The sequence below is a fragment of the Rhamphochromis longiceps genome, linkage group LG5 (assembly GCF_057381845.1).
Source record: "Rhamphochromis longiceps isolate RC_006_pf linkage group LG5, R_longiceps_female_GT1.1, whole genome shotgun sequence".
Classification (NCBI taxonomy): Eukaryota; Metazoa; Chordata; class Actinopteri; order Cichliformes; family Cichlidae; genus Rhamphochromis; species Rhamphochromis longiceps.
The window spans coordinates 23,484,801-23,511,112 of record NC_140561.1 but is presented as its reverse complement, the minus strand read 5'-3'; the positions used below and the strand labels follow the sequence as shown (position 1 = coordinate 23,511,112).

The 26,312-nt window shown below is 39.0% G+C and overlaps 1 protein-coding gene across 1 annotated transcript; it reads right to left on the bottom strand.

Annotated features, from left to right (window-relative positions):
• Nucleotides 1-12,337: 12,337 nt before the first annotated feature.
• On the bottom strand, nucleotides 12,338-17,703 carry alas1 (aminolevulinate, delta-, synthase 1). The gene is made up of 11 exons (XM_085406746.1): nucleotides 17,543-17,703; nucleotides 16,048-16,288; nucleotides 15,734-15,916; nucleotides 15,490-15,624; nucleotides 15,045-15,264; nucleotides 14,533-14,717; nucleotides 14,253-14,432; nucleotides 13,874-14,038; nucleotides 13,148-13,416; nucleotides 12,888-13,050; nucleotides 12,338-12,664 (listed from the first exon to the last, which is right to left on the bottom strand). The coding sequence occupies exons 2-11, from the start codon at nucleotides 16,250-16,252 to the stop codon at nucleotides 12,504-12,506; spliced, it is 1,866 nt and encodes a 621-aa protein (XP_085262872.1). The 5' UTR covers nucleotides 16,253-16,288; nucleotides 17,543-17,703; the 3' UTR covers nucleotides 12,338-12,503.
• Nucleotides 17,704-26,312: the final 8,609 nt, after the last annotated feature.

Here is a 26,312-nt window from a genome sequence, read left to right as displayed (position 1 = left end):
AAGATTTATTTATTTAATTTTTTTTTTTAAACTATGGGTTGATTTTTCAGTGCATGAAATATTTTGATTCGATTAGCTGTTAAACTTTAAGTTGGGGCATGGGCTTATGTACCCTGCAAATATAAAACCCATATATCCTTAACTCGACTAATGTGAGCTCTCAGTATGTAGCAGTCCTGTTGACAAAGTCAATAATTTGTATATTAATGAATGTTAACGAATGTATTAACATTTTGAAATAATTAGTATTTTAAATATCGTAAAGGCAGTTAAAGTCATCAAAACCACTGAGACTAAAATTACAATATGACAGCATAGACGGATGTATTATTTCCTTAACTGAAGTTCCTCTTTCCTTGGTATTCTATTCATCAAAAACATGACATTATCATATCATATTCCCTGGAAACTGAGATGTGATGGTGTTCATTTTTCTACCAGTAACAGATATGTCAACAATATGTCTCACAACTGTTTATCTTGTCGATAGGTGACAGCATATTAGGTGAAGCATGTGGTCAAAAGTGTCCTAAAATGCACTATGAACCTCGTAGGTTATGGAAACTGGCTTCTTTTGGAAGAAAGCCCCAGATCTATCATGTCTGACAGCTCTTATAAAACACATATGGTATTTTCAAACAATGCATTGCTTGCAGCAGCCAAGCATTCCTCAACATAATTTGTCATTAGGTGTTGAAAGGCATGCATTAAGCCTGAAAGCTTAACATCCGAGAAGAGAAAATTTTGCTTCTTTGTTTATTAGCTTTTGGGCAAACACAACAATGTAAGACTAGTTGGCTGGTTTATTTATAGCCACCAACCTGAAACAACGATAAACCTCGTGAATGAGGAAATGTGAAGACTGGTAAATCCACTCAACTTTTTACGATTGCTACACTGGTCTGCACCATTGTGCTGGTGTCTGTCACAACATGGTTTCACTCGCCAGTGAAATGCAAAACAGAAACTGCAATTAAAAAAAAAAACATTCTCTCTAGACATAAAGTAGATGAGATAAAGACTGTAAGTATTTAACGGTGGTTGGAGGGTCAAAATTTCTCTTTAAAAATGATCATTTAAAACAGACTTTTTTAGTTCGAGCGCTGTGTACTTTATAGATAAGGCTGCAGATTGCTTGTTACCTTTGCTTGCACTGAGAGAATTGATTGCCCTAAAGGCAATGAAGCTGGTTGTGTCATTATGCCATGCTTTGGAGTTGCTGCCAACAGTGTTCAGGGTTTATTCAGAGCAGAGGACATTCGAGCACTCTCTGTCTTATTATATGCTGTGCAGTTACACCTGTGCCATGAGTGCTGTCAGCAGCAAACCTCTAGTGCAGTGATCTAAACGGTGTTTCCATGTTTTTGTATTTGACTTCAGAGCAGCAAGTTTAGTATATCAGCTCTGAGAATCTTCCGTGACCAATACAACCACACTGGCTGACTTATTACAAATGCTGGTTGACAAATGGGAACCCATCCCACAGCAGTGTGTGTTACCAAGCTGGTGACCAGCATGACCGGTGGTCTTATACTATTGGCCTTAACATGATGTTGAGGCCCCTGTTTGTTAAATGAATAAAGTGTTAAATTGCCAATATGTTCTATTTCTTCAGACTTCAATCATCCAATCCAATAAACGACACCAAACAGGAATCAGTAGGAGAATATGCTGTTTGGCAAGATTTGGCAAGTTTTTCATGGCCACAACCCAGATGCTCAAGTCTGCTGCTCGACCCACAAATGCAGTTTTCTGGCACCATTTAAAGGGAGATAAACAGAGTTTCCAGTAGTATAAGATTTATTGCCAGGAAGTGTCGTTACAACAAAGAAACAATCAACCAAAGACACATTTCCTTGCTGTCTCTGTTATGTTTGTTTAAATTAATAAGGAAATGTCCACAATTTTTATTCACACATGTGGTACGATGCAGCCTTAGACATTTGTCGATTTATTTTAAAAAGACTACTGTGTAAAACATACTGGTTTGTATACATTTTATTTATTCTATTCTATTTTATTTTATTTTTTTATTTTAAAACGATCAAAAACTGTGTATAAAAGAAATCTGACAGGAGAACCCTTGATTTAATAGTTCTATCTCGCCTCAGCATTGTACAGACAGATAGCAGCTGTATGTGGCATCCATACAATTAGATTACAATTAGATTCAATATCATCCTAAGTGAGCAGGTTCAAAGGTTCACAGTAAAAAAAAAAAGATTGTGAATGTAGAAAGTGAACGATTTGATAGCTCATGTTGTCATTTTTATCTCTGTGTTAAAGCTATATTTCATTTTGCAAGTACTAAAGTTTTTCCTCTTTTGTGCAGATTCTACTTGCAGAGGACTTTAAACTCAAACAATCACAATGCGTTTTAGGAGAGCTTCAATAATAAGTAATTCTTTTGAATAACAAAGTGTCTTCTGAGAAGTTTAGCAGGAAGAATAGCCTCGCCTTTGTGATGGCTTAAAATAATTCAGGAAATTCACTCGATTATTTTCCCAAATGACTTCCTTGTTGTTTTATGCTTGTTAACCCTCTCAAGGCAGGTGTTGCCGATTTGCAACAGTTAAAAACTAACAACCTGATTACCCCACATACATATTTTATGAGGTTTTTTATACTCAGAAGTACCACTGAAGGACTTGGTTGTGCATTAGCAACAAAAAGTTTAATTTGAGCCTGAGAGGGTTAAACCGGACAGTGCCAAATGAGCGACAGTAATGAGGATTACTGTCCACACAGATGCAACACCCTAATAGATCATTCAGGAAATGATTCACAGTGGCACAAATTAAAAAAATAAAAACATGGGTTGAGGCTCAGGGTCTTTTTAAAAATTTTACCTGCATAGTATAGCAGCTAGTTGGTGGCATGGAGAAGCACAGACAGGGTGTGGAACAAAGTCAAGCCAGGAAGTTGCCGCCTTTTCATGAAAGCTTAACATCTGAGAAGAGAAAATTTTGCTTCTTTGTTTATTAGCTTTTGGGCAAACACAACAATGTAAGACTAGTTGGCTGGTTTATTTATAGCCACCAACCTGAAACAACGATAAACCTCGTGAATGAGGAAATGTGAAGACTGGTAAATCCACTCAACTTTTTACGATTGCTACACTGGTCTGCACCATTGTGCTGGTGTCTGTCACAACATGGTTTCACTCGCCAGTGAAATGCAAAACAGAAACTGCAATTAAAAAAAAAACATTCTCTCTAGACATAAAGTAGATGAGATAAAGACTGTAAGTATTTAACGGTGGTTGGAGGGTCAAAATTTCTCTTTAAAAATGATAATTTAAAACAGACTTTTTTAGTTCGAGCGCTGTGTACTTTATAGATAAGGCTGCAGATTGCTTGTTACCTTTGCTTGCACTGAGAGAATTGATTGCCCTAAAGGCAATGAAGCTGGTTGTGTCATTATGCCATGCTTAGGGCGATTGTGGCTCAAGAGTTGGGAGTTCGCCTTGTAATCGGAAGGTTGCCGGTTCGAGCCCCGGCTTGGACAGTCTCGGTCGTTGTGTCCTTGGGCAAGACACTTCACCTGTTGCCTACTGGTGGTGGTCAGAGGGCCCGGTGGCGCCAGTGTCCGGCAGCCTCGCCTCTGTCAGTGCGCCCCAGGGTGGCTGTGGCTACAATGTAGCTTGCTATCGCCAGTGTGTGAATGTGTGTGTGAATGGGTGGATGACTGGATATGTAAAGCGCTTTGGGGTCCTTAGGGACTAGAAAAGCGCTATATAAATACAGGCCATTTACCATGCTTTGGAGTTGCTGCCAACAGTGTTCAGGGTTTATTCAGAGCAGAGGACATTCGAGCACTCTCCGTCTTATTATATGCTGTGCAGTTACACCTGTGCCATGAGTGCTGTCAGCAGCAAACCTCTAGTGCAGTGATCTAAACAGTGTTTCCATGTTTTTGTATTTGACTTCAGAGCAGCAAGTTTAGTATATCAGCTCTGAGAATCTTCAGAATCAGAATCAGAAACTTTATTGTCATTGTCATGAGAACAACGAAATTAAGAATGGTCCCCGATCATTGCATCATCCCTAGCAATATCAAAATATAAATAAAACAATAAAATTCAATAAATAAAATAGATAGAATACTTAAAATACTAATAAGATATAACAGTAAAACATTCACATACATTCCCACACACATGCTTCAGACCGTGCATAGATTAACACAAGAGTGGCGTGATGGACATTTTTTTTGTAGTATTCAGATGTGTTATTGCAGTTGGATAACAGCTGTGTTTGAGTCTATTAGTCCTTGCTCTGGTTGCCCTGTACCGTCTGCCTGAGGGCAACAGTTCGAACAGGGAGTGGCCAGGATGTGAGGTGTCTTTTATGATGTTTTGGGCCTTTTTAAAACAGTGGGCGTTGTGTAGAACTTCCAGTGTGGGGAGAGGGCAGCCAGTGCTCTTTTGGGCGGTGTTAATGAGCCCTTGGAGTGCTTTCCTCTGAGCCCCTGTGCAGCTAGTGTACCAGATGCATATGCAGTAAGTTAGAACACTCTCAATGGTGGCTCTGTAGAAGGACACCAGCAGTCTCTGTGTGATGTTATTCCTCCTGAGAATTCTCAGGAAGTACAGTCTTCCGTGACCAATACAACCACACTGGCTGACTTATTACAAATGCTGGTTGACAAATGGGAACCCATCCCACAGCAGTGTGTGTTACCAAGCTGGTGATAGCTAGTATAAGATTTATTGCCAGGAAGTGTCGTTACAACAAAGAAACAATCAACCAAAGACACATTTCCTTGCTGTCTCTGTTATGTTTGTTTAAATTAATAAGGAAATGTCCACACTTTTTATTCACACATGTGGTACGATGCAGCCTTAGACATTTGTCGATTTATTTTAAAAAGACTACTGTGTAAAACATACTGGTTTGTATACATTTTATTTATTCTATTTATTCTATTCTATTTTATTTTTTTATTTTAAAACGATCAAAAACTGTGTATAAAAGAAATCTGACAGGAGAACCCTTGATTTAATAGTGCTATCTCGCCTCAGCATTGTACAGACAGATAGCAGCTGTATGTGGCATCCATACAATTAGATTACAATTAGATTCAATATCATCCTAAGTGAGCAGGTTCAAAGGTTCACGGTAAAAAAAAAAAAAAGATTGTGAATGTAGAAAGTGAACGATTTGATAGCTCATGTTGTCATTTTTATCTCTGTGTTAAAGCTATATTTCATTTTGCAAGTACTAAAGTTTTTCCTCTTTTGTGCAGATTCTACTTGCAGAGGACTTTGAACTCAAACAATCACAATGCGTTTTAGGAGAGCTTCAATAATAAGTAATTCTTTTGAATAACAAAGTGTCTTCTGAGAAGTTTAGCAGGAAGAATAGCCTCGCCTTTGTGATGGCCTAAAAGAATTCAGGAAATTCACTTGATTATTTTCCCAACCAACTTCCTTGTTGTTTCATGCTTGTTAAACCGGACAGTGCCAAATGAGCGACAGTAATGAGGATTACTGTCCACACAGATGCAACACCCTAATAGATCATTCAGGAAATGATTCACAGTGGCACAAATTAAAAAAATAAAAACATGGGTTGAGGCTCAGGGTCTTTTTAAAAATTTTACCAGCATAGTATAGCAGCTAGTTGGTGGCATGGAGAAGCACAGACAGGGTGTGGAACAAAGTCAAGCCAGGAAGTTGCCGCCTTTTCATCCACAGTGTTATCAGACAACTCACAACACAGTTAAACCACATAGAGTTTAGCGGTCAGGACACTTTGACAGTCTGCTGAAAATACCTTTTTTTGATCTTAAAATCAAACAAATGCGCACAGGTTAGTAAACACATGCTGTTTTCCAAGGTTATGAGGGATTTAGCTACATGACAGATTTGTGTAATTGGAGCTTCTTATCAGCAGACCTTTAATGCTGAAGAATGATGTGTTGCTTGGCCTACAGGGAGGAAATGGAACGACTGACTTCAGCCAAGAATCTCCTGCTGTGGCTGTTATCCGTTCATCAGCCCCCGGTGTCACGCACAAGCATACACTCTATACTCTGAATATAACAATGCTCTTTCTCTGTCCATGCAAACATGCAATCAAACACACAATCCTTTGTGAAGCGTGTGTGCAGCGGATTTAAACATGGACAGAAACCCTCCCCATCTAAGAAGGCCAGCTGCTCTTGATTTATTGAGTAAACTGTGTGCCTCATGTTTGTCAAACACACATTTTTCATTGTATTTTTTCATTTTTCATAATTAAGGTTGCAACTTGTTTCGATATTTACACTACTGCACTTTTTTACTCCCCATAAATTAGTGTGGGAATGCAAAACGAGGATGTCTGAGAAAAAAAGCTCTGGAGAAAAGGCTACAGGGTTACCAGCGAAGCCTGTAATGTAGAGTCACAGTGACTGATGATATATAACCTTTATACATCCTTGTTCCTGTGCAGCCAAAGGCTAAGTCTGACACAGGTGAAGGTTGCAACACTTATGTGTGTGTGTTTTTATGGGCAAGTGGGTGTGAGTGCGTGTGTTTGCATATCTGAGTTACATGTTTTGATGTGTTATCGCTGTTTTGTCTAAGATGGCCTCTAATCTGCCTGTGGAGGTGCTTCTGACCAAGGACAGTAAACGTAAAAAGGCAAAGAGGAATATCCAGCTGTTGAGCATGAACTCTGTCCATTCTAGATCAGTCTTCACGAGGGACCGTCTGTGTGAAACCATCCCTTTGCTACTTATTTACAGTGAGGTCACTGTTACCGTTTGACACTTTACATACCAGTATGAATTTCCACAGAATGTATAAATAAGGTTTCCATGGATTTTCATCTGCTGTGTAGCAAAACCATCCATGGGTATTGTAACTTTTTGTGACTCAAAGTTGCCCACCCATGTGAACTAAATGAGTCAGCAACAGTATAATCAACTTCACTGTGGAAACCCCACAACAGTTAAGTTACTTGTCTGACGTCATTTCTTTCTCTAAACATTCCTCTCAACTCTTCACCCCTTGAAAGCATACTTGGAGGTCCTTTTAAAAACTGCTTATGGCACAAAATAACTGGGTGTGCCTCAGAAGTTAGCCGGGGCGATCTCTTCTTATGCAGCTACCCTTGGAAAAACTGTGTCAAAACACGTCTCTCTCTATATAAACAGAGACAAAACGTGTCATTAAGGGTTGCATCAATAAGCACGAAACAAGCTTTAAACATCAAAATAAACCTGCAAAGAATTTAAATTTTTGTTGGAAGATGCCTCCGATTTCGTTTCATTGGTCAAATGCATGAAAGGAGTTGAAGCAAATCATAAGGAGGTCATTCATAAGTGTGACTTAGTGATTATTATAAAATATTAATAAAGTTTTTAATAAATGTAGTCAGCTCAGGTCAGTAATGCTTCTCAAAATGTAATTTCTAATGTTTTAGTTTTTAGTGCTGAGTCTATGGCTCAAACCTGTAGTCAAACTGGACATCAATTATTGTAATCAATATAAATGGAGTCCCAGTAAAGTTTAAATGACATCTGTGAGTTATATAATGCAGGATTCCACCACAAAAATTTTTTTATGGGAACTCAATCAGTCAAAAAAGAAAGTCAAAGTATAAACTGTCAATTCTCGGGTTTACGTACAGCATGGCCAAACAGCCTTCAACACTTTAGAGCACAGCGAATGCATTAACATCTGTAACATAGCACATCTCCCTTTATCTGAATCTTCAAAGGATCTTTTTACATGCATATAATAGCATTAAGTCCATACGGACACGTGCACTCATGCCCTTGTAGATGAAACAGTGAGGTGGTCACATGGTAACATTCCAGGAGGCCCAAGGATGTACAGTTATCTTGACCCCGATGGGAACATTAAGGCAGATAAAGCAGAGTGAAAACCAGCCAAAACATGAGCTTTGCTTGAACAGCATATCATTTTTATTAAACATTAGAGCACTATTTTTTTTTTTTTTTTGCTTTTACAGTGACAATCGGCCTCTTTGAGCAGCATGACGTCTGATATGCTTCCAATAAAGCAGCTTTTATCTATTCTTATTCAGTGAATCCAGGAAAAATGTGCTCATGTTACATTTCAAGAAAGACTAATCTTGACAGATGACAGACACTGCAGTCATAATAAAGGACGCATTGTTTTCAAAATCCACCTGCAATAAGAGTCACTGCCCAAAAACCAGAGCATCGTTCAAAGCTTTGAAATTGAATCCCATTGTAATTATTCTAATCAACTTCATACTGTAGCAGACAGCCACACAAGGACATGGAGGTGGATAGTTTATTGAGAAACTGCATGATTTTGCTTGTTTGTCTAAAACACAGTCATTGTCCTTCAGCTCTCAGTGCTTTCTGTAGCAGAGAGAGACGCTGGCGTTCATTCAGTTGTTGAGGTCATCATGGAGCTAACCACTTTTGCTCTTCTGAGAAATGATAGCAAACTGCCTTTTAATTCAATTTTGTCTCTTCAACAGCCAGAGCATTATACGCTTTAAAGCCTACTTGATAGCTATTTTGTTTCCCTTAACCCTCAGTGGCCACATTTGGGCATCGGCACAATTATACGAATGGTATCGGCTGTGATTTTAAAAAACACAAACCCACAAGACTTAAACTTTTAACTTTCTAAATAATTTCAACAATTTCAACTTACCAAAATATAGCAGCAGAAGAAGATAAAGCTACCTAATAAATACAAATCGATTTATTAGTATATTATATAACAAAGAATATATATTATATTAGATATGTGTGTGAGAGAAAAAAAAAAGGTTATTTTAGTCCTGCTTGAAATAAGCATCACACCATTTCCAAAACAACAACAATAAAGCAGGTATAACAAGAGAGGACACGTCTGACTGTGACTGGCCTACTGGCTAATGGTTTGTAAAATGAGATCTTATTGGAAAAGAGCATGTGGTTTCATACCACAATTAATCCTCGATGTTGAAACATGGTGTATCCTGGTCCTTTGCCATACTGTGAGGTTTTTTTTTAAATTAATCCCTCCACTGGTTCAGTGCAAGTAACTAGAATTGTACACAGGAAGTCGCTAAAAAGCTACCACACCTACAAAAACTAGCAAACATTTTATTCAGTTTAAACAGTTTCTGTTTTCAGCACAAATAAACTTCAGTCGAATTCAGTCTCGGTATATGTTCACTGAATGTATTTAGCTTAAAATCTCAAGTTAACACAAAAGAAATTTGTTTCTAAGTATCTGTCTGGTTTCTCATTCTGGGGTTTCCAAAGTGGAGTTACGAGCAGATGGAATGAATCAGTGAATGTGAGAAGTCTGTGACCCTTTCTTAACTCCCAGTGTTAGCCTGCCCTGGGTTTCACTGCTCCTGCTTTTGTCTGCTGTCTGAGAGTCTGGCAGCCATGCATGAGTCAGAGGCCATGGAAATATAGCTCAGTTTTGAATTGCAGTAAACCTTCAGACAAAAAAACGAAATGTTTGTCCTTTAAACGAGGCACTGGATCCAAAATATAAACAGTGACTTATACGTGTACACGTCAGTTAAACAAACTGAAAGAAAGAAAAAAAAACCCCATGAAACTGTGACTAAGAAGACCTCTGCACTAATCATGGATCAAAAGAAATGCTAAACAATCCCATGAAGGGGGAAGATTTTGTTTCTACACACTGTTTTTTAGAGATGCTGTTGAGTGTAGAAGAAATGCACAGCAGTGGAAAATCGATATCGGTTCATGCACTGTAATAAAAAGGAGAACATACAGAAATGACTGAAGACACATCTACAGTTTATGTGCGTGTGTTTTATGGGCAAGTGGGTGTGAGTGCGTGTGTTTGTATGTCTGAGTTACATGGTGTTACATGGTTGATGGAACAAAAAAATAGCTAAAGGGTCAAACACTCAGTACATGCTGTGTTATAAAAAAAACCCTCAGGTGGGTTCCTCCGGGAAGTTCAGTAAGAGTATGATGAACAATATTCCCGTGTTCCTGAACCTTATCATGATTTAGCCTTGTATTGTTAAAATATGTTACACTTATTATTCAACAAATGATCACTTAGTGAACCAGTATTTCCTCCTATGGTAGAGAAATGCAGTCGTGTGAAGAATTAAGCCACCCTTACTGCTTCCATAGGTAAGCAGCCTCAGGTGAACTTGATAACTTATTATTAGCTATCGTAAGCAAGTCTTTTGGTAGTGCGCTGGTCTGGAGTATTCAGGTCTGTGCAAACACAATGTCACAATCTTCTCAGGACAGGTGGACAACCCACCAGTCTTAACCTAAGGTTAGATTGTGCAATGGGCCTACCGGCCTCAGTTAGCAAGTAATGATTTAAACATTAAAGTTTATTACAGTACAGTAGAAAAAAAAAAAAAAAAAAAGTTTATTACAGTACAAGTAGAAAAAGACTGAACCTAGGAGGTCCACACATTATTAGATATATATACAGTACTTTGTAGTCTATGATTTTCTTAATATTTTGATATATTTGACATATTTTTCATCTAAAACCAGTTAGCTCTTACTGTCTCAGCTAATGGCCTTTTGATTTTGTGCCATTTTTTTTTTTTTGCGCCACTGTAGGTTCACAGATGTGAAGAAGAGTTCGAACACTTTCACATAAATCTTTTTTGATAGGTATAGCACTGCACCTCCCCGAGGTCTGGAAGACTTCTTGCTCAGTACATACAGGTTTTGGTTTTTGTAACTTTCCATCAGCTCTTGTCCGAATTGTAACAAAAAGTCAGCTCAAAAGTGGAAGTGAGCCATTTGTGTAAAGCAGTGACGGCTACAATTTCTTGTAACAACTAAAAGTAGTGGTTCCCACTTCCATTTTCAGTGTATCTCTGGTTTTGATGAGACAGCTATGTTAGAAAAGCTATTATAATTGACCTTTTCAAGACTGAGATTAAACCTTCATATCCTGATTTTTATCAGAATCTGTTAGAAAAATATGACAATAAATACGTTTTCCTGTTTGTGCCTGTGTCGGTCACATTGCCTGTTTTGATGCATAGTCCGAGGCTTATGTGGACCCAAAGAAAATGGGTATGTGTGCCAATTTTGAGTGTATCATTGTCATTGTGACCTCCTTTATTCTGTGAATCTAGGTCTTACAGCTTTATCTATGTCATCTCCATGTGAATCCATGGGAAAGTAGGTTAGTAGGTTCTCTACACACAGTAAGATTTCACCAGATAGAGAAAGAGAAATTATTTTATTGTGGTCTTAAGTCACTAAATAGATATTTCTAAGAGCGATTATAAAAACAGGACTTCATTTATAATATATCTGATTGCTCATAAGGAGGCTCACACATTCAAACCAACACGCCTAAAGCAGCGTACACATAACCAACAACAAAATCAGTGCATTATTATACTGCAGTACCTGATAAAACTAATGAAGTACCAAATGTCTTGCTCGTTACAAAGTGTCATGACAGGATTGTGTGCTATGGTAAAGCAAAACGTTTTATAGGAAAACAAATTATAGGACAACTGAGATAAGGCAGAAGATGACAGAAATTGGTTATGACGTTGATGTTAATATTAAAGCAGTTAAATATGGTTTGTTTAAAGAAAAAATGGGTGAAGACAAAAGGAGACTCTTTTGGTTGATAATGTGTGTAATAAACACCCATATTTGGAAAACCCGTGCCAAAGGAGTGATAGAACAAAAGATAAGTAGTGATGTGGTGAGTAAACATATCATTACAGATCTATGGAGAAGGAGAACAATCGATCTGAAACTTGCAAAAGTTTTCCCTTGGGATGTATTGAAATTGTAAATTTAAGTTTTTAGTTGACTCAGATGCTTGACTTTCCTCCTTTGTTTTCCTTTTTTTTTTTCTTAATGTATGGTATATGATCATGATTTTGTATACGTAAGTGTATGTAAATTTTATGTCTAATTTTGTATACTTTAACTAAAGTGTTTTTTAAAAAAAAAGTAAAGAAAAACAAAAAAACAAAACTGCAACAAGACATTTTTCAGTGTTCCACTTTTCTCACAAGCACAAGCAGGCCAGTGGACTAGACATAATTGGATCAAATTATCAGCAACAGTTTAAAAAAAATAAAAATCAAAAACCTGGCATCTGCCAAGCATGTCCAATTAATGTGACCCATTTTTGTAGCTTTATTCAGTTATCATTTTACCCATCAGTAAAAAACCCATGTGACTGAGCATGATAGCACAGTGTCATCGGAGCCACATTTAATCAGTTTATACAACAGCCCAATGAAGAACTTAACAGTGGCCTTGAATCCTAGGGCAGTAAAAAGAAAACTGAGTGCATCCCACTCATTTCTTGCCACTCCTCACATCTTTATAAACACTTTCAAAAACCAAACACACACAGAGATTCTTTCCCATATTTTATTTGCAGTATATAGACCATCTGAACATAGATAATTTTAAATATGTGCAGGACAAATTATTAAAGATAATTAATACATTCTACGATAGTGACAGAGGAATGGGGCTTAAGCGTGGACGCGCTGTCTTCAGACTGCAGTGGGTGATTAGTGTTATGCGCAGGCTGAGATGAGGTGGCTGAGCCCATTGAAGTAAGACTTCTCTCGCTCGCTCATCACCTCGAAGTGTAGTGGCTGCTGGCAGAAGGTGCACTCTGCTGATGAGTGGGGCTTCAGCTCCAGGCCCACCTCCTTCCATGTTTGCTCCAGCCTCTCTGAAAGGGGGAAAACAGATAAAGAGAGGTCAGTTTTACTTCAATGATAGAAAAGTACAGTTTGTTACAGGTTGGATGAAGTTACTCATGTAATGTAACTTTTGCATAAACAGCTACACAGTTCAGTTCGATCAAATTAAGACATAAATACTGTTTAACTTGTTGTAGCCTTCTTATACACTATCAAGTATTTCAAGTGAAACGTGTTACTTTGTCAGCTTACCAACAAAGTATTTCATCATCTCGGGGGTGTGGTGAGGGGTTGGGGCAATGCGCAGCAGCTCATCTCCCCTGGCAACGGTGGGATAGTTGATGGCCTGCACATAGATGTTATGGCGACGCATCATGATGTCACACACCTCCGTGTTTTTCTCAGCATTCGAAACCTAATTATACCAAAGAGACACACGCGCCATGAGAATCGAGCCGTTGTGACTTCATCTGCTTTTCAAGTTCCACACAATCAATTCAATCGTAGATTACCCGGACAGGGATGATGTGGCTGGGGCAGTGCACAACAGGCAACCCAGAGTCCATCAGCATCTGCCGGAGGAGCTTGACGTTGCGCTGGTGTTTAAGTCTCAGCGAGCGCCCCTCTTCCCCTTTAAGGATCTGGATCGATTCCCTGGCTCCGGCTAGAAGCATCGGGGGCAGAGAGGTGGTGAAGATAAAACCAGCGGCGTAGGAACGCACTGTGTCCACCAGGGCGGTGGTACTCGCAATGTAGCCACCCACACAGCCAAAGGCCTTCCCTAGAAAAGAACATAACGCTGATTATTACAACTCCTCTCGTTCAACATTACGGAGCCAGTGGTCTTAAAATAAATAAATAAATAAAATTTTTTTACAGCCATTGTAATCTCAAACTAGAACCGCCTGAAATGTCAGCTGTGCAGGAGCTGTAGTGCTCTTGAGTTGGAAATAATTGTCCCCTCAGTCTGACAGTGACACCCAATCTGAGTAATTCCATAGGAGCACAACAAGAGCCTGTAGTCTCCTAGCAACAACAGAGCTGCTCCAGATTCTTTTCAGCCCTCTGGTATATTGGATGACACGGCTGAGGCCTGATCCTCAGTCTAATTCAAACAATCAAGCTATACGAGTTCCACTAACCAGTGGCAGTTATTTGGTTTGAAAAAAAGAAATGAAACAGTACAGCAGCAGCAAGCTCTACATTTTTTTTTTTTTTAGTAGAGATTGCGCACTTACCTAGAGTTCCCGAGATGATATCCATCTTGTCCATGACGCCATCCCTGTCGCCGATGCCCCCCCCTCTGGAGCCGTAGAGGCCCACAGCGTGAACCTCGTCCACGAAGGTGATGGCGCCAAACTCGTGGGCCACGTCGCACATTTCCTCCAGCGGACACACGGCACCTGTGTTACAGAAAGAAAGGCACACAAACCTGGTCAGACTTGTTTTTTGCTTCTTAAAGAGCACTTCATGACTTAGTTTGAATGAATTATTGATTTTGCAAGAACAGTAATATTTTCCAGGACACACGCAGTAAGAGAAAGTTTAAAAAAAAAAATAAAAAATAGAAATATTAACATTTATCCAACAGCAGTGAAGCAGTAATTAGAAACTGACCATCCATGGAATGGACGGTCTCAAAAGCCACGATCTTTGGTTTTGTGGGATCTCCTTTCTCCAGGAGCTCTCGAAGATGGGCCACATCATTGTGGCGGAAAATGAATTTCTTAGCGCCGCTGTTCCTGATACCTTGAATCATTGAGGCGTGGTTACCTGCGTCAGAGTAGATTTCACAACCTAAAAGTGTTCAGAGGAGAGGAAACCGTCAATGAGACCAAACACGCTTACAGGAGGTTCGAATTACTGTTAAATACACCAAGTTTTTCCTTCTGCATACCAGGCAGCATCTTCGCAAGGGTGAAGAGGGTGGAGTCATTGGCAACAAAGCAGGAGGTGAACAGCAGCGCCGCATCCTTCTTGTGAAGGTCAGCCAGCTCTTGTTCTAGCTCCACATGGAATTTACTGGTCCCAGAGATATTCCTGGTACCTCCTGCCCCCGAACCATGTTTTTGTAAAGTATCCCTGGAAAGAGACAAACAGTTGCTCATTAAAATGCTGCAGACTTGTATGCAAGCTCAAACAAGCTGGGGCAGGGGGAGGAGAAGGAAAAACAACACCATCATCGTGACACATGAGGTTTAGGTGTGATCCATGTCCAACTCAACACCCACACAAATAATGGCCAGTATCACCAAAGGGTTCCAGGTTGCATCATGTAATTATGCTCTGAGCTGGTTTCTCTCCGAACTTAGCTCTCACAGAGGGACAAAAGGTAAAAAGCAATCAGGGAAGGTAGACACGTCAACACACCTTGACCCATGAAACTGGATTAACTACTCAGTTACTCACATGATGGACTGCACGACTCGAGGGTGTCGACTCATGCCCAGGTAGTCGTTGCTGCACCAAACCGACACGTCACGCTTTTCTTGTAAAGAGCTTGTGAAGTCGTCAGCCATCGGGAACTCGGTGGCCCGACGATTCACGGTCTTAAACACGCGGTACGTGTGATCGTTCTTCTTCTCTTCGATCTTCTTCTCAAAAAACGCATCGTACTGGAAGCGGGCCGCTGGAAGAGACAAGGAAGGTAAAAGTTGCTTAATGTGGCTTAGTGTTGCTACAGTACTGCAACTGATGGAGTAACTTTAATGTGAGGAAAGACTACACCCGTGTGCAAAAACACCAAAACATACTCGCAAATAAAAAAAGAAGATTGTCATAGTAAGGTAGACAGTAGCTAGGTTAATCACAGGCTTGTAGGACAGTGTGGTTAAACTATCAAAATAAAACCTACTTGTTGCTGGTAAGTTGTCTTGAAGCAGGTGGCTGACTTTCTTAGGTCGCTGTTTCAGGAGGGTTTTCATTAATGTGGTTTCTCCTTCAGTAGTGCTGGCCAGGTTTGGCTGCTTTAGTTGGTCAGCAGGCACTTCTGTCAGGACAAAAACAAACTGCTATTAAATATTGTACGAAACTATGCAAAACTGATTTAGTTCTCAAAGAAAAAGAAAAAAACAACAACAACAAAAAAAAAACCTCACCTTTCTTCACAGTGCGGACTTCCTGTACATCCTCTTGGAACTCTATGCCAATCTGACGGACTACGCCACTGTTCTTCTGGCTCATCTCAGCAGCCAGGAAAGGGCATTTGGAGGCCTTCATCTGTCCCGGAGGTGGCATAGGGTGGCCAGCTGGCAGCTTGGACTCCACCTCCTTTTTGGGGGCTGCAAAGGGAAAAAAGTAAATTTCACATTTATCAATAATTCTATAATTACATGATTTATCTGACTAAATATAACACAGCTGTAGTGTTGATTAGAATAGCCAGTATGACCACCATCTTTATCACCCTCACCGGCAGACACAGTATTCTCAGGCTTCTGGTAGGAGGATGAGGAGGAACAGAGGGCACGTGCCATTGAAGGGGCCATAGGTTTTGCAGCCAGCTCCATCATGATGGGACATCGCTGGGCATACGTCACCAGCGTCTTTTTGGACTGCTGGAGAAAGGCCTGGGGCATGCGAGCCAAGAAAGGACAGCGGCGCACTATTACATCCATAATCAGCAGCGGTGATGACGATGATTGTCTTGAGTTCTAAAGGAGAAAGAGAAAACTTATGTGAAACATGTCCTGCAGACAGTGTAGATAATGTCTTTGTCCCATAAAAGAAAGGAAAGAAGGCTTTTCAGAAGAAAAAGCCTGTCTGTTGCAAAAACCTGTTTAACAACATAGGTCAAGAAAGTGAGAAAATGCCGTTTATGGTCAAACACTCCTACATGGTTCAGCTAAATCTAGATTTTGAAAAACAAAAACAAATGAGAATGAGATCTGATTACCTGAGACTTTCAAAGGCAGGTGAGATGAGTTCACTGAGCCACTGATATAATAGGTGAAAGCTGAAAGACTCGTACGAGCCCACACGTTTGGCTACACTCACAATAGTCAAGTGTTACTTTAAGAAGCCTGCAGTGTTTGCTCATAGCTGGGTCATAACCTTTCTCCAACAGAAACCAGTTCCCAGGTAGGACACCCACACCTGAACTTTGCTCCCTATGAAGTTCCAGAGAAATCTAACAGTGACTAATGTGGTGCATTGAAGCTGCTCTTTCCCTTATATACCCACCAGATAGAGATCAGTATGTACATAACATAAAAGTAATGCCGATGTTCCAAACAAAGAAAAGAAAAGCTAGTCTTTGTTTCTGTGTTTATTTATATGCCTTTAAAAATGTTTCCCACATTATTTGTCGAGCACTTCTAAAACTTATTTAAAGCTACTCAAAGTACTACTGCCGAAAGATGAAGATTATTATTATTATTGTTATTAATAATGAAACTTCTGTCTTCTGTCTGATTAAATACCCCTGCTTATACCCGAGTTGTCCTACAGTCCTTACTTTGACTGAACTCATGGGCGTCTCCGGGCTACACTAAAAACAGTAGCGCTCTACCTAAACAACGCTACTTTAGGATAATTATGGACATGATTTATGTTTATTCATAAGGTCTACCCATCTCTACTCAACCGGTGTTACAATAAAAATTTATTTATTAAACCCTCAACACTTTAAATAAATTCACTGGTTTAACGGGTATTTCCCTGTTTTGACTCACCATTTTTTGCGCAAAAGTTGCGCAACAATCATACCTTATGTATCTCCGATGGTAATAAATTTCGCGATGAGATCGTTCTGAGACATAAAAAGTGTAAGCCAGGCTTTCCTATCGTTAGCCGGGCCCATCGTGATCCTTGCCGGTTGACTGATCTTAGCAGGACGGCTAACGTTAGCTAAGAGGCTACTAGAAATAGGGGTGACGATCGCGATTAGGTCAAATAAGAACACCTACCTCTTAAAACTTCACAGCTTCCGGTGTAACCCTCGTCGTGTTATAGTGACAATAAGCGATCTTAGGTGCTGCTCAGAGAAATAAAAGAAAACACGGCTTGTAGTTAACGGAAGCAGAGAAAATCGATGCTTCGTTATCCTGCACTGAGGACGAACGGAGGGGACAAGGGCGAGCCAGTTCTTATAAAGCAATGCCCAGACGAAGTATCGCGAGATCTTAATTCTGACGTTCTGCGTCATCAAACACTCTCGCCTATCTGGCAGCGGACCCAGCAAGGTTTTGTTAAGGACACTGAGTGGAAAGGATTTGGTCCTTACAAACAAGGTGGTGGTTTCCTTTACATGAATCCATAGATTTAATCACCAAACTTCCAATAAAACTATAAAAGCGATTTAGATGCCATTTATTTTGGTTTTGTACTTTTACGCAGGTGTCATGGAAAAGCATTTTGGTAAAAGCATTCTGGTTTTACCTCTAACAAGATGGTCTCAGAAATTTTTATTTTAATTTATATTTCTATATATTTGTATTTGTCATCTTATTTGGTTGTAAGAAATACGAGAGCAGTACCTCATCTGTTGGCTTTTACTCCTTGTCAGATGCCACATCCATAAATGTAAGCTCTCAAAAGAGAAGCCACGCTTCCTTTTTTTCATGAAGGAAATGGAACTTTATGTGGCCCAATTTATTCTATTCTTCCCATAAGAAAAAGATATTGATATCTGTGATTTTTAATGTCTCTCATGACCCCGTAACTCTTTCACCTCATTGTTTTGTTCCGTTATGATTTAATTGATTTCCTTGCTATTATTTTTGTGTTATGCTTTTTTTGTAAAAGGGAAAAATAACATACCCAACGAGGCTCAGGGGCCCAAAGGTGTCGGACGGGGCTAAGGGACCTTGCAGAGTAAAAGGATTCCTTTGTTCTCATGCTCATAAAAGACCCACAACCACAAAGAGCTTCAGAAAGAAAGCAGCTCATGGAAAAGAGCCGTTGCAACTGAAACGTGGGAGTATTTCTCCACTTGGCTTTTCTAAAGGATATTTGGGTCTATGCCACAGCTTATGTTATGCCTGAAACTATGGCTGAAAATGTTTTATGTTTGCTTCTCTTGTAGTAACAGCCTATCACTTAATCTGGAGTTTGGAGGGATTTAATTCAATTATCATTCTGCTTTTTTTGTTTATCTTTTGATTTTTGCAATGCCACACCCAAAGCTACAGCAAAAATCTGTGGCTGATAAATGTGGGCTACACACAAATTAATCTCAGATGATATAAGAGACACTCACATGAGTTGGTGGATGATGTTTTAAAAGTTGTATGATGAAGGCCCTGAAGGTACATTATGATTCTTTTGTGACATTTATCATGTGTTTTGCGAGTTGTCAGCTCTTTGTCATGTGTCTCCTTATTTTGTTGCAGTGGCCTGAACTGAAAGTATTTATGGGGCTTTCAGTTAGTACAAACGTAAATGAAAATTTGTGTCCATGAGCATGAGTCAATACATTTTTTTGAATCTTTAATGAAATGCCATGAGATCAGGATGGTGTGCTGGGGCAAGAGGGAGCCGTAGGGTTCCTCTTCATATTACCTGCAAAGCCCTACTAGAAGCATGAGAGTTATATTTAAATGTATTCAGTTGGACCTTAGTTGGGCAGTGATTTTGAAGAATTACTTAAATTTACTTTAATTGTAATTGTAATTAAGGCATAAAGACTGCCTGCACATAATTATGGGTCAAAATGTATTAAAAATACTTAAAAAGTTGACTGATTTTGCACAAAAGTAAGATTTAGAAAAGCTTTAACCCCATTGGAAGTCACCATCTTTATGAAATCTACCACAAATTTTAATTCACGATTCTTTGATTGCCATGTCTCCCTTTTATATTTACTCCGATCTTTGTAGTATTTATTTTGTTTGTAGCCGTTAAAAAATAACTTACAGTCATTGTGTTTAATCACCTTTTACCTCCATCTAAGATAACGATTTGCAGAGACTTTGTAATTTAACAACAGCTCTCTAAACTACAACTTTATGTGTATTTCAGAATCAGAATCAGAATCAGAATACTTTATTGATCCCTGGGGGAAATTATTTTTTGTTACAGTGCTCCATTTTAAACCAACATTAAGACAAGACAGACAATACGCTAACTAAGAATAGTACAATATATACATATATATACATACATACATACATAAGTCACTTATAAATAAATAGTTGGAAAAGAAACATGTGTAGCTGTAGCAGCAAACAGTGTGTTAAGTGGATGCGTTGTACAGGGAGATGGCCACAGGCAGGAATGATTTCCTGTGTCGTTCAGTGGTGCTTTTCGGTAATCTCAGTCTCTCACTGAACGAGCTCCTGTGACTGACCAACATGTCATGGAGTGGGTGGGAGGTGTTATCCAACATTTGAATTGTTACAATGATGCAAAACACTCAAACTGAACTCAGATTACGGCTAGAAAGCCTTGTTAATCTGCTCTAGAGGTTTTCGCTGCATGTGATGTCTGGGTTTAAAGAGTGACACTAAACTTGGATTGGTGCCTAAATGGATTTTAGATTGTCTTATAATCTTTGCAGGTGCTCTTGCATGCGTGTGGGTGAAAGGTTGTTGACGAAGCCTATGGTGCCAAACCAAGATTAAACTCAGTAAACACATCACACATTGTTACCATTTTATTAGGTACAGCTGTTTAAAATGAATCAATTTTAATGCAACTGAATGCTTCATTGTTTAAACAGTTCTTATGTAATATTTTGCAGTGTATATATCTGAGCCATTCTTTCTCATACACTGTAAGTGAAAAACTCAGAATCTCAGTTTCACATAGTATTTCAGCACCAAGTACTGGCAAAGAAATAGTGATCAAAAAGACTTTAAGACTTAAATGAGCTTTATTTTTTATAGGAACTGTAATTCCCATTGTTTATAATCACCTATTGTGGCTGTACTGGTGCTGACTACAAGTGTAGTCAAAGGAGCTTGCAAAGAAAAGCGTCTGGACTCCCCCACACCCAGTTTCACACCTTGGCTCAGGCGACTAGAGGATCATCAGGGGGTCCTTTTGTCCCTCTGTGGGGGGATACTCCCACTAGGTTTATATCTGGGACTCTCCACCATTTGACCTTAGAACTGAAGAAGCTTCTCGGATGAGAGGTGAAACGTCTTCAAGTAACTTAAAGAAGTCCAGACGCTTTTCTTTGCAAGCTCCTTTGACTACGATGACCTGGATGACTGAGAACCTTCACAGACAGACTACAAGTGTATGTGGAGAAAAAAACCGCTTTACTCAGAACAACAATAATAGCAAAAACAATTTCAAATTTCTTACTCTAAAGAATTTACACTTGTCTCTGCCCTCTGGATCTGTGAGGTTTTTCATCTTCACTTCAGATTTATGGTTGCGATGTTTTGCTGCCCTCTGCTGATCTATTTTGACTTTAGCAGTGTTTCCTAAAGTTTTACCCTCATACCTGTACTTATGTCAAACTGTCTTATTTAAATGTACCAAAACAGTTACTTAAACTCGCCTTCCCTGGGAATGACCGATAAAATGAATGCCATCCATCCATGCAAATCAGTACAGTTCAAAGCTTTTATTTGTACCAACATTTACAATGACACTGAGCAGTCTGCGCTCTGAGCCAGGCAGTAAACATGAAATCTCAGTCATCCATTTTTTCCTCAGGTGTTCTTTACAAACACTGGATGATTGTCCCAGCTGACTGCAGGTTCACTAATGCAACATAAAAATGCCATGCCCCCAATGTTTAACATTTAAGATTCACATTTATTTTCAAAGCAAAAACACTGGAAAGTTATGTGATGTTGTTAACACAAGCACAATATTACAACCTGAAACATGTATTCTTTGTTATGAAATAACTTTGATTTGAAAATCATAATAAGAATAATAGGATGAGTGATTTATAAAACTCTGTGGTCATAATTATACCTACGTGTTTTCTGACTGATGTAAGCCAGAAATATATAAGAAGTAGAAACAGAAAATTATTGAAAGTTGCAGATGAGTATTAAATGGGTATTAAAACGCCGTCATAGACCGAGTTTTAATCTGGTTGTAAGCTATGGCACTATAGGTGGCAATAGTGGACTGGACTCCACTACAGTTCACCTGAATGCAGGTAATGTAAACTGCATGCATGCTGCATGTGGACCTGACAACTCTCAGGGTGATTAGAGCTCAACTAACAGGTTAAGAATGTTTTCGCTATCAGCAGCGAGTCAGTGCCAGATGTAATGACATTCATCCATCCATTCATCATCCACATGATAGCTATCAAAAATACTTTTCATTTAATTTTATTTTCCTCTTTATTCGTCAGGGATCATGTACAACAAACATTAACCTTCTAAAAGAAAATTGTACCTGATTTAGCTGATAGCTGATTTCTATCTGCAATCCCTGGACAGGTTTAATGAACACATCACCAATAAACATATTATATTAATGCTAATTTAGCTGACAATTCAGCGCAAGCGGACAAACATCCCAGCTAAAATAATTTCAAAATCCAGCCCAATATCACGTCCGCACGACGTCCCCTGGTGGACCAACAGGTCAATTACACGCTTTGCCTTGATACTTCTAAATCATATAATTGTTTGCTACATTAGCTAACTCAGGTAACTAATCTTCTACCTACTCTACCAGTTTTTAAGGTTAGTTAGTTTAATTCTCTTAGTTTAATTGGACTTATTCATTTAATTGTAAATGAACTGAAGCTTATGTTTTCTTACTCTGACCTAGCACTCTTAAAACTTCAAACTGTATCCACAGACACATTTTAGCGCTCACACGCAAACCCGGACGGGTTCATGTCTTGTTTAGGGACGTTTCATCTTATAGATGTAAAAACTCCAACCTTTGGAGTAGTAGACAACCCACTCTGAATCCTGAGCCACCGTAAACATATTTAATAAGCAGTCCACCCAGGAGTGCGATTTTAACAAATCACTCTATCACAAATCTCGCAGTCAACATAAGACATACTTTTTTGCATTCAAATGCGCGCCACAAACTTTTAGTTTATGCATGATTCATTTAAATGTTCTCTTCCCAAAATGTTGCGCTTTAAAAAGAAAGGAAAGCTGAAAACAATATAAGAGCCGCAGTGTGACATTTGATCACCTTTGCACTTCAGTTACGGGTGAATGATGTATGATAACTTGTGAATGAAGAAAGTCTGCCAGTGGGCTGGAACATGAACCGAGTTAACGATCAGACCGAACATCAAATCAAACCTTTCCTCTAAGAGTATCGCAGTAGATTCCCAGTTCCTTTACTGGTTTGGGGAATGCGGGAGTAACCATGCCACCGGTGGTGTCCCATATTGTTGTGTTCACTCTCTATGTGATCCTGTCCCCTCGTGTATCCAGTAAGTTTGATTATTTTAATCTGTACATTGCATTAGATAAATCACAGACAATCAGTGTGTGATGTCATCTTCATACCAATACTAAACAGGCCGCTACCGTGTTATTATTATTGTTTTAAGTTGCAGTTTTGTGCTTTAAATCTTATAATAAATAGTTTGTTTAATGCAGTCATTTAAACATAATTCTCACACGGACACACTGAATGTTAACCAGTGTCAATGTCTGGGTATTTTCTAATGCTATAAGTGTCATGGTCCTGCGGCCATGACTCAGTGACTTTGTGTTTATGTTCTTTATTGTTATTACTTTCATTATTATTCTTGGGCTGTTTTGGGATGGTTTGTGTTTGGGATTTTAGACACTGGGTTCTGGGTTTGTGCTCCCTCTGTTGGTCCCTGGTGTTAGTGTTCCCCTGTCTCGTCAGGTTAATCAGGTCCAGCTGTTTCCCCCACCTGTGTGTGATTTCCCAGTGTCTCTTTGTGTACTTATAGTGTGTGTTTTCCTCTGCTCCTCGTCGCGTCGTCTGTGTTCATACCCGGTGAATTTCCCTGCGTGCTCTCCCTGCTGTTCTCCCTTCATGTTCAGGTTTGCCACTCCTTTGTGTAGTTTCTCCCAGTTTAGTTCGTCCTTAGTTCTGTTTGCCATCTCCACTTTATGTTCAGTATTGTCAATAAATCACCCTTCACGTCTGAAATAGTGCTGCGTTTGAGTCCTCCTTCCACTCTTCACACGGCCGCTGCCCCGAACCGTGACAATAAGCTATGGTAACTCAAGTTGCCAGGTGATTAAGTACAGGCAAACCCATTATATACGATGTAAAGCAGCAGGCATAAAGAAATACAAATCTTTAAAGGTTATAATAATCATCATTTGGAAGTTTAATTTTGTATAAATATAATGAATATAACTATTTTTAAACAATCAAAGTTTTATTATTTTTGAACATTTAAACTAACATAACATAACAACACAAAACAACAAAAACCACACTCAGTGAGGAAAAAAATATAAAGTGTGTGTGTGTGTGTGTGTGTGTGTGTGTGTGTGTGTGATCAGTCAAGACTGGACTGATGGTCAGAGGGAGCGCACGTACTGCCCTATACAAGTTGTTACTTGGTTAAAATATGACTCTGTTGAATATGCATGTATCCTCTGTTTGAATTAATTGTTCATATTCGTCACATTTGTAACTGGATCCTTTGTAACTTCAGTGTTTTCAATATGTTTTTATCGCACTTTGGTTGTTTGGATTGTTTGTAGCTGCCTCCAGTGTGTGAATGTGAGAGTGAATGAATAGTGGTATTGTAAAGCGCTTTGGGTGCCTTGAAAAGTGCTATATAAATCCAATCCATTATTATTATTATTATTATTATAATTCTGGAAAGATCTTAAAAGTGCAGAAACTGGTGAACAAATGACTCAAAACTGTTTTTTTTTTCTGTGTAAGATTTTGCATAATCGCTTCTTTGATTCCTTTTAAGTTTGAACAATGTTCACACACTCACTTTACCCACTGCCATTGCTGTAGTGTTCGCTTTCTTTCCCTTTACGTTAATCTTCAACCTCATCAGCTGCTGTCTTTCCCTCCTGCTGCCTGTACAAGAGGTTCCGACAGCCACGGCGTAAGTACTCCACCACTAACAACTGATACTTCCTTATTTTAGAGTGATCCTTTAAATCCTGAGTATTGGACTCTTATGTGGACTCAGACTGAATGGTCACCCAAGTGTTAGTTGAGTTTAAAGTCTCTGCAGACAAGTCTGTGCAGTCATAGAAAACTGGCAGGCACACGGATGTCCACATGGACCCTCATGCTCACTGTCCTATGATGGAATTTACATCAGATTGTGTACGTCAGATCCAAAGGGCCTTGCAGACATGGGAAGGATAATCAAGGCCTTAAATATAGAGTTGCGGGCTGTTATTTTGTGCAAGTTTGACTGCCTTGTTGTTTAAAATGTTTCAGGGTCTCAAATTTGACTTTTTTCTGAGATTTATTGATTTTCAGATATCGATTTATTGGCGCGGCTCCTCATTTTATTAATATTTAGTGGCTAAAAGATCAGATAAAACCTAAAAAAAAAGTGCTTACATGACAACACTTGACTTTTTAAGAATTGCTTTAATTAACAAAACTTAATATTCTGTCCATCGTCTATCAGAGATTAAAAAGACAACTAAGACAACAGCATTATAATCATCATTCACTGATAGAAAGTTTCATGTTCATTTATCAGGAGACATTTCAGCACACTGATTGTTTTGTTTACCTCCTGAATCAACTTGAACTGCTGCTGGTTCATATAAAAATAAGCAAGTGGAGTTGAGTATCTTTGCTAAGGATACTTTGCCATGCAGCATCCATGGATTGATCCCCCAACCTTCCAGTTAGTAGATACCCTGAGCTACAGATCCATAACAGCATCTAAACTCATCTCTGCTACATTCATTATTTCATACATTCATTACTACTCATAAACCTTATCACAGCATTGGGAGAAACTTCTAATTTTATGGTGACAAGTTGCATTGTTTGAAACATTTCAGCAATGACTGCCAACATGAAGCAACAGCAATGTTTTACCAATGATTTTGTAATAAAGGAATTGAGACACCGAACACAACCTGTTCTAATGTTTCAAACTACAATATACAGTGAGTTGTCAAGCTCATTTGACATTTGTCCTGGTTTGGCTTATTAAACAACATTTTGATTTTCAGTAATTTTCTTTTTGTGAGAGCGTAACCCACAGGTTGACGACTGAGCGTGCCATCAGCCTGTGGGATACGCACGCTGATGCTGCTTTGTTCGTTTCACTTTAAGGGCCATGTCGTTACTTGACATCTGGGTCTGCTTTCAGTGCTTCAAGGTGCTTCGAAACAGCTGTGTGGGTGTTTTTGGTTGTTATCAGTTTTTCTATTAAACCACAACAGTGTGCTTATGTATTTTTTTTTTCTTCTTCTCTCAAATCTCAAGACCACAGCCAGCAATAAACTGATCCTGTTGAGTACTGTCTGTCTTCCCAGACGATTGTTACTGTTATTTCAAATCTAGTGTGGTTGGGTTGATAATTTGCACTGTACTTTCACAGAGATGGGTTTACACTCTGATTATAATGATGGTTAATGGATGATTTTCTTCAAAAAGTATGAATCTCTGTGTATCTCATGAACAAATCATGTCATTGTTAGTTTCTTTGATGCAAACCTCAAGGAGATGATGATAAATGACTCAACTGATGCAATAAGTCAAAATCGCACCATTTGCTGCTGTATTTTCTTTCATTGGTATTCAGTCTTTCTTCCTGAGAAAATTACTTATAAATAATAATCCACATTGAAAGCTTTTTGGACAACA

Excerpts from the sequence above, each read along its gene's own strand:
- alas1 (XM_085406746.1), bottom strand. The coding sequence starts at position 16,252 with ATGGATGTAATAGTGCGCCGCTGTCCTTTCTTGGCTCGCATGCCCCAG. Across the intron at positions 14,039-14,252 it reads GACCGTCCATTCCATGGATG|GTGCCGTGTGTCCGCTGGAG; the intron begins GTCAGTTTCTAA and ends TCTGTAACACAG. Across the intron at positions 13,417-13,873 it reads TATCATCTCGGGAACTCTAG|GGAAGGCCTTTGGCTGTGTG; the intron begins GTAAGTGCGCAA and ends GTTCTTTTCTAG.